Source organism: Electrophorus electricus, chromosome 4 (assembly GCF_041902795.1).
Source record: "Electrophorus electricus isolate QZ-2024a chromosome 4, ASM4190279v1, whole genome shotgun sequence".
Lineage (NCBI taxonomy): Eukaryota > Metazoa > Chordata > Actinopteri > Gymnotiformes > Gymnotidae > Electrophorus > Electrophorus electricus.
This window is the reverse complement of record NC_137500.1, coordinates 3,904,565-3,917,218: the sequence shown is the minus strand read 5'-3', so window position 1 is coordinate 3,917,218 and position 12,654 is coordinate 3,904,565. Positions and strand designations below refer to the sequence as shown.

The 12,654-nt window shown below is 45.1% G+C and overlaps 1 protein-coding gene across 6 annotated transcripts; it reads right to left on the bottom strand.

Moving 5' to 3' along the window:
* Positions 1–300: 300 nt before the first annotated feature.
* accs (1-aminocyclopropane-1-carboxylate synthase homolog (Arabidopsis)(non-functional)) lies at positions 301–12,654 on the bottom strand. 6 transcript variants are annotated; one of them, XR_003411927.3, is made up of 20 exons: positions 11,672–12,654; positions 10,203–10,900; positions 9,895–9,954; positions 9,682–9,752; positions 9,431–9,500; positions 9,196–9,262; positions 8,942–9,039; positions 8,770–8,844; positions 8,580–8,680; positions 8,146–8,235; positions 8,006–8,051; positions 7,750–7,891; positions 7,399–7,541; positions 5,161–5,314; positions 4,548–5,032; positions 3,634–3,734; positions 3,169–3,227; positions 2,729–2,924; positions 1,516–1,707; positions 301–1,317 (listed from the first exon to the last, which is right to left on the bottom strand). XR_003411927.3 is itself a non-coding variant. In XM_027028665.3 (15 exons), exons 1-15 carry the CDS (start codon positions 12,351–12,353, stop codon positions 4,605–4,607), a joined length of 2,925 nt encoding a protein of 974 aa, XP_026884466.2. In that variant the 5' UTR covers positions 12,354–12,654; the 3' UTR covers positions 3,957–4,604. The 6 variants fall into 6 exon arrangements, 1 of the variants encoding a protein (XP_026884466.2); XR_003411929.3 differs by having other exon boundaries at positions 301–1,298; XR_003411930.3 differs by having other exon boundaries at positions 1,516–1,655.

Sequence of the window (12,654 nt, the reverse complement as noted above, 5' to 3'; positions counted from 1 at the left end):
CATGCTGCCTGGGCCAGGGGCCCCCTGTGCGGTGGGGGGACGGATGCGGGGAATGGGTCTGTTGTCTTTCCTGCTTGGCGCTCAGAGCTTTAATTAGCTGAGGAGTTGGATGAGATGCTGTGGTCTACACGCAGAGAACAGGAACCCACCACCCCACAGCTCTCGATGCAAAGGGCCATTGATCAAGGAAATGTCGTGAGGAAATGTTTCTGAGGCTGCACAGTTGTAAAGCAAGGCTGTCGTTTGGATTCAGTGAAAACAGAAACAGGACAAATAACTAGAGAAACCCATAAACTCATGTAGTTTAGCAAAACTACCTATGATGCTTTATTTAGTTGGTTTTATCAATACAAAAACAAAGCATAAACCATTCTATTAGTAAAAAAAAAAAATAATGTAAATAATAATAGGACTAGTGTGTAGCATTCACCATACGCTCAGTAAAACTGAATGTTATACCCAAGAACAACCAGACGAGGCCACTGTTTAATGCCTTGCCTCATCTGATCAACTTACCCATGAAATCATACAAATACCATCCAAACTACAAATATTTGACACATCTATGGCTTTCTAATCTAAATGTACCCGAGTACTGTATTAGTTACAAAATGTAGTTTTAAAATTATCAACTCAGTTTTCACCATTCACTATGCGATTCAGAAAAAATGGGAAATATATGAACTTAGGCATAATTAAGTATTAAGAATGTTTTTTAATAAATAAGTATGTTAATGTTGGTTCCCAAATAAAATGTTGTTCATGTTCTCCTTTAGGCCTTGACAGTTCTTTTGTAAAGTGCAATAAGCCATCCACAGTGCTTCTGGAACAGTACATCATGAACCATCCCAGGTGGCACCTTTTTAAGTACGCAGCTACTTAAGTGCAGTGTTTCCCTCGACTGCCTGCTGCCAAACACCCACTCAGTCCTCCTATTGGCTGTGAGAGTTCCAGGTTCTGAAACAGTAGCAGTCATTTGACACAGCACGTCTCTCAGTTGTTCCACTCAGAGAGCTGACATGAGCCTTCTGATCCCCATGTCATTATGTCTGCCCCCGAGATGGCGGCTGTCAATGAATGAGCAAGAGTACGCGACCTAGGGTGCATTCCACCACCCGTTGGTTGCCCTCATCGTGTCTGGCAGGGAATCCGTCACCATGCACTGCTCCACCAGGAACACAGCTGGCACCACGGCCAGTAGCAGAGCCCAGCCCGTGGCACCTAGCCAGTAGGAGGAGCCAAGGCGTGTGATGTCATCACGGATGTCAGTGACATGCTCATGGCTGAAGAGTGCCCAGCTGAGGAGAAAAAAGAATCCTGTAACGAGACGTGAGGAAGGGTCACTAACAGCTTGGAGGGTTATTTTTCGGGTGAAGGATCTGGGCTACGAAATAAACACTAGGTTTCACTTTAGACAGACAACGTGGACTTTTGTTTTAAATTTCACTTTCTCAAGGGAATATCATGGAAAGGTTATGTGAGATGAGGTCTGCAGGTCGGTGTGTTAATACTGACCTGTGGGTGTCAGGGTGATGAGGAGCAGGGTGGTGGGGTAGAGTCCCTGCCCTGACATCAGCAGGGAGCGCATGTTGGAATATGAGTGCACTGTTTGAGACGTCCAGCAGAGGGCAAACACGAGGCACAGAATTCCAGAGCTTACAGCCATGAGGAAAGAGAGGGCAGAAAAAACCCTCTGAGCCCAACAACCTGTTTATGACAATATAGCTTATCACCCGAAAATCTCCCTAACACAAAGCTAACATTAAGTGCATGCATTTCAGATAGACTGAAAGTTATTATAATGAGGCAAAACATTCAGATCTTTATAACGACCCATCTGAGAAATACGTCTACATAGATCTTCACTGTGTGAGGCATGACTGTTTATAATGACAGATTAATTGCCTTGTCATTACACACAACAGCCTCAAGCTGAGTTCTGGGTATGAGTACAGAGAAAACCCAGAACAAACATCTGGTCTCTGGTAGTCAATCTTCCTTCTTGCATAAGTGTGTAAAAGGTATGGGACATTCCGCCAAAAGGCCCTTTTCTAAATGCCGTTGATGCATGTCTCAGCATGCCAGTGAGTGCAGAGCCACCTTCCAGCCCACTCCCCGCAGATAGAAAAATTCAGTCCAGTCACAATGCTGGAAAACCAAAGTCTTCCTAAGGTTTTTTACACTCAAGCTTGCGTTACTAACATAGTGTACGTAGTGCTGCTTTACTAACATGGTATAGTGTAGTGGGTAACGATACTGCCTCCCCTCTGGGGGAATGGGGTTCAGACTCTGTCTGTGCAAGTGCTCCATGTTATCCATGGGCAAGACTCCTAAAACTACGCACTCCTACCTCCTATAACATGATGGTAAGTTGTGCAGTCTAAGAGCATGTGCAAAATGCAAGAAATTGCTACTCTAGAGTAAACACTTAATTAAGAGATATTTATTCCTTCTTTTGCCTGAAGTATCTAGTAGCTTCTTAATTCGTAGTTCAACAAGCCAGCACCTGCAAATATTTCAAAATTCCCATGAAATGTACTGCATTCATGGGGCTTCTGAAATCTCTCACCATTTACACTGTCATGGCAGTACTCTTATGATTAATTAAACTACACATGAATAACAACCATCAAAAAGGGAAGGAAACTGCATACAGAAAGATCCAGTCAGAAGTGACACTCCACCAAACGTGGCTGACGTGTCCATCTGGTAGATGAGAGCCACTCACCTTGAATGATCTGCTCCTCAGACCAGCTGCTAGTATTATTTGAAACAGTCCTGGTCTCCCACAGTCCTCTCTTGTCCAGCCAGTCATCTGTCCACACAGCATAGCTGACACACAGGCAGCCCACCAAGCCCAGGCAGGATTCAACGAATCGAAAGCGGCTTGCCGAATCCACTAGCTCTGGTCCTTTCATTGTGCCCTATTTAAAAATACAAGCAGAACATTTACAAAGAGAAAATTGGCAAGGAGGGATACGGAAATTAACAAAAGATGAAACTTTTGCATGTGAAGTAATTTGATAAACATTCCCCACCAATAATAAAGGTTAAGATGGCCAGTGTAATAGAGCAATCAGAACACCATCAAGGTATGATTATGGCCATATCTGACAGTGTCACTTTGTATGGTAATGACAAATAACATTTAAGACTTGTCATTCCTACCTTAAGATGAGTTCAGTTGGAGTAAAATTCTGAAGGAGTTTCCCTGCCTACTGTACATGCTGTAGAGAAAGAGAGCGCATCTGCACACTGAAGATCACGCTCATGAAATGAGAGTGAAATGGTGAGGTAATGACAGACACGCACTCGTCAAGCATGCCAGTCTCTCTTCCCCCTTGCATGACTAACGTGACACTGGAGAGGTGAGATCCCAGCCTAAGTGGAATCTCCCTAGCTAACCCACCCACCCACCCACGCACCAAATGCTTAGATTCCCCCAAAAACCCATTTGACTCAAACTGAGATTTGTAGAGTGAAATATTACAGTTCATCTTTGTATTTGTAAAGGGGAGAAATTGCCTTTGAAACATGACTGTACATGAGCAGATGGAGATCTGGCAACACACACTATAAGTACACCTACCCACTCTGAGGACACCTGGCAACACACACTATAGGTACACCTACCTGCTCTGAGGAGCCTTGGCAAAACACAAGTTGTACGTCCTGACAAGTTGTACGTCCTGTCAGTCCTGACAACACCTGGACCGTAGGTACACCATGGAGACCTGACAACACACGGACTGTATGAACACCGTTGAGGTCTGCCAACAAACGGACTATAGACACACCATGGAGGCCTGACAGCACATGGACTGTAGCTACACTTAACCGCACTTTGGAGGCCTGACAAACTGTAGATGCACCTACTCATACTGGTACAACTGTCATTCTTCTCAGTCTTCCATCAGTGATGTCATTACTGACAGCAGAGGTGGGACAGATTATGGTTAAGGTCACGAACATTGTTTATTAAGCTGTCTTGTCGTCATGGCAACAAGTGTACATACACGGGAAAGAAAAGGCCACTCTACATTCTGAAAGTGGGCTCAGTGGAAACCCACACACTTACTTCCTGTTCAGTTAGCACTAACACTAACCTCATAAAAGAATACACATTTTAAAAAGAGCTACACTTTAATTTAAAGTTTAAAGTGTTGGTATCCTGACATTACATATCGCAATAATGCAAATCACACAAACTACTAAAGTACAACAAAAGAACAAAAGAGCCAGAAACAAAAAGAGCCCTTTGAAGAGTAAAAATCAATCATTTAAAGCCGTTTAATTCTGGAAGACTTGTGTGGGATATCGCAAAGGCCTAGAAGAGTCCTACAAGACCCTAAACAAAAGCATGGAAAAAGAAAAAAAGTGTGGAGGAAAATCATCTGTACCTCATCAAAATACATATACTTCATTTTAATATACAGCTGCGAAATCTGATGTATTGTTTATTATTTTTATTTAAAAAAACATTTTAGCTACCAGTGTGCTAAACTCATTTAATTAACACAGTAAAAAAAACCTACAGATTTACTTACACAGAACTAAAAACCCAGTGGCCTTGGCACTGAGGAATGCTGAACTCCAAAGTGCCATTACATCCTGGCTCTGTCCAACAGATCTTTAAAAACATTCATTTGTGTCAGGTCCTCTCCAGGAGCCAATTCTGGCCTGTTCTTCTCTAGCCAGTTAGAGGAGTGGATCTGTCGTCGCAGAGCACCAATTAGGGAGTCCAGGCTCTCAGAGTTAGAAGAGGATTGGCCGTTGAAAATCCCAAAATCCTCATCAGCCAATGATGATCTTTTTGCCTCAGCTCCAGTTCCTCCACAATGCACTATTGTTGGCGTACTGAAGGGCTCACTTGTTGCGTCTTTGGTATTGTCCTCATCGCTTTTTCCCTCTGTTTCTGTAATCGTCTCTGTTGGTCGGCAGCCCTCCCCTACGTCTCCTTCGCTGCCCTCGCAGTCAGCCATGGAGCTGGAGCCCTGGAGCTCCTCTAAAGTCTCCCTGATCCTCTCTAGGCCTGAGAGAAGAATGGCACACAAACAACGCCCGCCTAACATCAATTTGCATAAGCGTACCAAGGCGTTCATAAGGAACAACAACGAAAACATTTTAAAAAGTGCGTCATAGAACAGAGTGTGAACAGACCGAGCTGGAGGCGGCGCTGCTGATCCGAGAACACGATGCGGAACCAGCCTGGTGAGGAACAGCTAAAGGCCTGTCCACAGCTTAGCAGAACCCTGTGCGTCAGAAAGCACCTCCACAAACGTAGCTCCTCTGTGAAACTGTGCTCCTTTAGATACTGGTGTACAAACACACACACAAACACACACCACCGTCAGTACCGCAGACCCTTACTAAAGTCAGTACTAACCAAGCCAAAGCTTTCAAGTGAAGTACACGATGCTAAGCAAAAGCTTACCAATTAAAAATACAGAACCGATGACATCTATTTTATACATGACTGGCCACAGCAGTCTGTCATATATTTTGTAGATGTCATGCAATGTTTAGAAGTCACTTAATATTGAGTTGCAAGTCTGAGTAAATATGTGTATACTTTATAAAGGGCTCAGAGAGGGTCTGTGGATATGTATATTTATGTATGCATTATATTTTATATATACAGTCAAAATGTCATAAATAAGATATAATAAATGCATTTTATATTAAGTGCATTTAAATTTAACGTTAAATTATTGTAAAAAGCACAAAGGAAAGAGAGAGAGAGAAAGATAATGCACACCGACCCTCAAGCTAAAGCCCTCTATAAAAATTGACAGATGCATGTTGTATAGCTAGACAACGGCAGCCATTTTAAAGCTGGGATGTTGTTTGTCCGTTTGCCCATTATTGCAGGTCACAGTATGTGAGCTCCAAGGTCTGCGACAAAAAGAAGAGTTTGACATTTTTAGTGTGCAGTTTACATGATGCTATTTGGTGGACATAAACGTCTATTATATATTAGCTACCTGAAGCTGTGATAAAAACAATACAACAGCATCAGCAACTAACCCAGACTAACACTGGACACTGTAGAGTGTGACCTAGCTAGGCAGCCTTGGATAGTTGTGTGTGATTAATCAGGATATGAGAAGCGTGGGTCATGAGGGAGGAAGCAGAGACTGAGGCCCTTAAGAAGCGGATACTCGGCGACCTCGGGGGCGCCGAGAAAGGCAGCACGAGTAATCCAACCCAAGATGACACACTGAGGACGAGGGCACGAATGGGCGACCCCGTTGGAATATGAAAGAGGACACTGAAGATCAAAACCTAATGAGAAAAATGCTCTCAGTGAAGACTGCACAAGAACGCCAGAGGTCATGGTGGTGATGAGAGCCAGAGCAGCAGATTAGTTAGTTATTCATGTTCAGTAGCCTGTGGCAGAGGGTCTGACAGCCACACGTTCATGTAGTGTTGAGCATCAAAGAGAAGCATGGCCTTGCCCCAAGCTCCAAAGCCCTCACCAAAACCACCCATGTGTGCAGAAACATCAGCTGCATAGTACAGTTGACTGCAAAGTTCACATACATCAGATTAATGCTGCAATTGAGTAACGAGAGAGCTGTGAACCCCTGCACTTCATGGTTACTTAATGTTAATTTTATAAATAAAAAAAATTATAACATTAAAAAAGAAGTAATTTGGGTATTCTAACTACATTTAGGGGAAAAAAAAAAGTTCTTAAAAACATTCAAATAATAATACTGGTGACACTATCCTCACAAATTCATCATTTGCCATATGTAGAAAAGGTGAAATGCAACGAGACTAAAACAAACTCACTAAAAAAAGACAATATGAGAAAATAATCAGAGGCAGACAGTCCAAGCCCTGGACTCCAAAAACACCTAAAACACAACCACAGGAAGTTTGATAAGCCCGTTCTAAGGAAAACAGGAGACAGAAAGGACTCTGTTCAGAGAACGACTGTCAGGAGAGAGATGCACCGCCGGACAAGACAGGAGCAAAGAAGAAGGGAATGAACGAGTGCTCCACCCAGGTAGAAGGAGCGAGAGAACGCACAGCACGAAACAGTCAAGGGCAAAGAGATGCGTGGAGGAATAAGGAGGAGACTGTGGACAAACCAGTGGTGGCAACATGGTGGCTAGTTTTTACAAAAGTCCTTATGCCTAATAGTAGAAGCATTTATGATCTGCGCCATGATTTGTTCTGGTCCCGTTTAATCATCTCCTTTAACATTACTTCCCTAATGATATTCAGGATGTATATAGAATCATATATAGAATATAGAGTCAGACTGCACCACTTCAACACCAAGGGTGGACTGTTGCCAACCATATTTCAGCTTGGCATGATTCAATTGCGCACTACAGCTAAACACGTTCATATACCCATTGTACAATGCTCCCATGGGCTGCTCACCTTGCTGAAGTCAGCCCAGATAAAGAAGCCAGCACCCCTGTGCAAGTAAGGGATGCCCAGCTTCGTCAGCTGGCTGGACACAAAGCCATGTGCCTCGCGCAGCCTGCGTCTGTTCTCCGGCAGAAACACGTCATTCACCCACTCTGAAAACATCAGCACAGCCCACAGGAAATCTAAGAATGTGTGTGGTCTCATCATCAAAAATACTGAAACTGGACTCGCGTGTCATGGATCAGCAGGAGGAGTTTTGCATGAAACTACTGAGTGCTCTATAGCTGCCTCATTATAACATAATTCCACATTTAAAGGTTGGTCACCTAAACCCCGGCTAACCGGGGACAGTTTCCGTACCGTGGTCTCTCAGCATCAGGGCCACCTGGTGCTGTGTAGGTCCTCCCACTCCATGAAGGTTGCCCAGACGATCCAGGGCCTGCACCAGATCCGTATTCTCAGAGTAGACCACACCCACGCGCACACCGGCCATGGCAAAGTCCTATACACACAGTGAAATGCCGCAACACGCAGTGAGATTTGGCTTAGTGGGATCTCTGGCATGGAAGAGGAAATTCCAGAACTTAGACAGAGGCATGTCCCTCTTCGGTCTCACCTTGCTAAGCCCCCAAATAACATGAGTTCTCTGAGGGTCTGGCAGCCTGTTGGAAGACAGCATCCTTACTATAGGTGCTTAACACTTCAGACCGAAAGGTGATTGAAAAATCTTGGAACTACTCTTCACGTGCCCATTACCTGTCCAAACTGAGGACACTGTGAAAAGTGATATCCTCCCCAAACACGGACAGCATGTAGATCTCATCCACTATAACATGCAGTACATGCCTGTGCCATAAACAATAAATAGTGTGAACGAATACAAAAATTGCAAAAAGCATTGTTTTTGGAGCCGTTAGAGGATAACTGCTGTCTTAATGAACACTCTAACAGCAGCACAACTACCCTTTCAGCAGTGTTTGGCTTAAATACACTAAATGTAAGCATGTAGCAACAATGTCCATTTGCACACCACTGGCAATCCTTAAAAAGTTATTTTAACATTCCACATGGAAAAAGGCAGAACATTTAGGTGCTCCCATAATCTTACTGGGTCTCTCTCAAACAGCATCCAAACACAGAAAAACCAGGCATGTGTAGTTCATCACTGGACAAGTATGTAGTAAACTAACTCTTTGGCAAACTTCAGAAAGCTGTTCATCTCTTCAGAAGTGTAGATCTCTCCCAGAGGATTGTGGGGGTTAATCAACACAAGCGCCCTTACATTCACTCCCTGCAGAAAACAAGAAAAGTCTTTTTTTATATGTGAACGTGGGCATTTGTAGCCAGCATGTATGTGAAGTTATTTGCTCCATGAATCACCTGATGTTTTGCCCTTTGAAGAGCTTGGTCCAGTTTCTCAGCAGTGAGGTGGAATGGTCTGTCTTTTCCCAGAGGCTGAAGAAAAACACTGCATAAAACTCATATACCATGCCACAAAAAAGGCACACACAGTGAATATACATTGACTCTACAAGGAACTCTTGAGAAGTACCTTACTGTCAAGAGGAACATGATAGAGTTTCACACCGCTGTACAAAGAAACATCCTCGGTGATCACGCCATAAAATGGGGTTGGGATGAGGATTGCATCTGCAAAAGACCCACCCACCCACACAATCAATAGGCACATTAACATAAATGTAAACTCATTGGTCTGAATGTCATACAGAGATAGCAAGTGATTTATCCAAAAGAGTGTGCTCCTATAGCAGTATGGGTAAAGATTCTAGCCATATGTGCTCTTACCATCAGGATCACAGAGCACAGCTGCCACAGCACAGAAGAGAGACCCACAGCCGTTCATTACAACAACCTAACACACACACACACACACACACACACACACACACACACACACACACACACACACACACACACACACACAGAGCAGACAGACTTTTTTTTTTTTTAAGAAAGAGGAAATCTAACCATCACAGCAACACTTTTGCTGATACTGCTGAACTCATAAGAAGAAACTCACATTGTCTGCATCTAGTGGGCTTGAAGGACAGCAGTGCTCTGATAGGAACTTGGCCACTTCCTCTCTCAGGCTGTGAAAACCAGAAGGCATTCACTGCATTAATAACATCACTACTATAAAATCGAAGGGAAGACGACATTTGACAGGCTCAGCTATTCATGCTGTTCACAAAATCATCACATCTAATTTGGTGCAAACTTTTATACGCATTACCACATGAAAAGTTTTCAAAAGACTGAAAGTTTTCATACAAGCGATGTCCTTTCCAGTCTGGGTACTGCAGGAGACATGGTTCCATGAGTAGCATGTCAGGCTGGGCCAGCTATGGCAGAAACCATGAACCAATCAATGCCACATGCAGCACATCACTTTGCCAGAACTGGTTCTTGAGCTATAATAACTACTATCCATCATATTAAACAGGCATAAACTTCTCTGGGTGAGTCCCACTCAAAACGCCTCACCCGTTCCTTCAGTAGGTCAAAGCAAAGCTTGTTCTCACTCGTTCCCATATTAATTATACCCTGAAAGAGAAGGACACAAACAATAAAGACTAACAATATAACTCTTGCACGCATGTTAAAAAGAAATCCAGGCTATTATTTCCAAATATAGTGCACAAACAGGCATTACTGTACCGTTATCTGTAAACACATTAAGGAAGGCTATAAGCAAACAGCTCTGGTGCTAAATGCAAACACACAATCAGGAAAGCGAGGTTCCAAAAGCGAGGTTTACACAGCACCGGCAGCACACATGCAGTGGGACTTACACCAGGGTTGCAGCTTTCATCATGCTGGTTGGCGTAGTACAGAGTGTAGCCCTCTTGCAGGATACCCTGGTGCCGCCGGATGTTGTTGCCTCGGCCGGACAGGTAAACGCTGAGCTGGAGAGCCTGATCGGCCCACAGCATCCCGGGTGCCGGAGTGACCGTGGAAAGGCCTGGAGATGGATGCTGTGCCGGCTGTGGAGAAGGGGCCTGCTCAGGGGCAGGCACCGGTTCCGGCTCCTCCTCAGCAGGAGCCGAAGGGGAACCGGAGGCGTCCGTGCAGGGGACGGCGCCGTCCTGGTTCGTCCCGCCTCCGACAGCTGTCAGGGCCCCTGCGAATATGGAAAGGAGACGCAGCTCGTGCTCCCGCTCCTGTTTGGCTCGCCTCTCCTCCTGCTGCTCCCTGCGCTCCTCGGCCCGCACCTCCTGCTGAAGCCTGGCCTCCTCCAGAGAGAGGTACCTCTCTTCCATTACCCGCTGCCAGCTGAGGAAACCCGCCAGCGCGCTCTCCAGCAATCTGCTCCCTCCCATTCCGCCCCTGCCAGCCCGCCCCGCCCGGCGCCGCTTCCTTTGACGGAACGTCCCGGAACCCTTAGGATCCTCTGTGTCACTGTGGCTGCCTCTGTCTCTGTTCACCACGGCAGCTGTTGCTGGGGAAACGCCTGTGCCGGAAGAGCCAGCCACGTTATGCTCACTGAAAGCTGTGGGAATAAGAAGAATTTTGTGATGACAGACGTAAAATCAAGCTGTGACAGAGCATATTTTGTAAAAAAACAGACTATGCTGAGCCTTTCAAAAATTCGTTATAAAGTGTGGCTAGAACACCGACTCTAAGGTGCATGGAAGAGCTGATACCATACTGTTGAGTAAAGATGTCTAAATATTCGAAGAATATTTTAAAACAAAATCCTTGTTAACAATAATTCCATTACAAAAAAGGGCAGTTTTTAGCCAATTCCACAGGCATACCTAATTCTACTATATTCTACCCCTTCAGGGCCTCCATACATCATGTCTGCACTACAGTTGGGCAATGATTTACAAGACTGTTCTTTTATACTGTCTACAGACTAGTAATGTGAGTTCTGACGTCCAACAGTTCAAAGGGAACTGAAGCTGTGGAACTTTCTTAGGACAAAGCTCAAGGTCCTGCAAGTGCTTGTGTCAGACTAAAGCAGCAATTCCCTGATCCTGCTAGTGGTGTACAGAGCCTGGTCACTGTGCATATTTCATTATTTTCTCTGCTGTAATTGCTGCTATAGCCCATTTCAGAGTAACGGAGACGTTTTAATTAGTGATGTGAGGAGAAGAAGCCAATTAACATTACGCTCATTACATTAGTAGGGTCCACAGTGTCACTGCGGCACTGTAGACATATACGATTACATATAGACCAAGCGCTATAAATAAGCTGGACGGTTTTATGAAATTCCTATGACTCGTGTAATTATTCATCATAGTCTGTACTGCACCTGAAGGGGAGCTCCCTGCGTGAGCGGCGCCCCCCCCTCTCGCCATCTCGCCGAACTCCTCTGCGTCGGGTCCGGCCGACTTGCTGTCAGCGTCGTGCTCATCCTCGGAGCCGATCTGATACAGCAGCTCCGGCCGCGGCGTCGGGGCGCAGCTCAGCAGCTCCTCGTCCGCGGTCAGGTCTTCGCGCTTGACCTCCAGGAGCTCGCCTGGGTTGGGTGGCCGGTGGAACATGAACGTGCCTGCGGCGGCATTCGCGAAGGCCGAGCCGTGCGGACTACCGTGCGAGTACGGCTCTGAACTCGAGGAGCCCGGGGGTACCTGGTGCACGGACGCACTGCCCCACATGGTACAGTAAGAGGAAGAGGTGGCTCGATTGCTTAACACGCGATCTATTACCTCGTAAAATTTCCATGCTCTCCCACCGCGTAGGGTCTTTTGATTTTCTTTGATACGACGGTATTCCAGCTTCAGTTTTTTTATTTTCTCCCTACATTGGTCTCCGGTACGGTAGATCCCTCGTCCATGCAAAGCAACTGCTATGCGGTTGAAAACGTGCTGGTTTCTGAGACAGCTCTCCAGCTCATTCTGCACCGCTTCGTCCGACCAGAGCTGTAAAAGTTCCACCACCTCTGGTTCGGACCAGTTGCTTCCACGTTCATACTTTTTACCATGAAAGTCCATTCTACTGCTCACAGAATGACTGCAAAAAAGGGCTTATTGCAGCTAAACAATCCCCTGATCAAGGCGTTCATCGACTAAGGTATTCCACTGTGAAAAATGAAATGTAGCTATAACGTCCAACATATCCTTTCCTATAGTTGTGCACGTCAGTCCAAATGTATGGGGCTTTGAGGACCAGGCAAAGACAAAAGTGGCGAATGCAAGCTGACCTATTTTAGGTTTTTTTTTATTATTATTATTAGCCACTGTTTCTGATGCAGTAGCTAATAATATTACATCCGGGTTTACGGCACATGCGTGC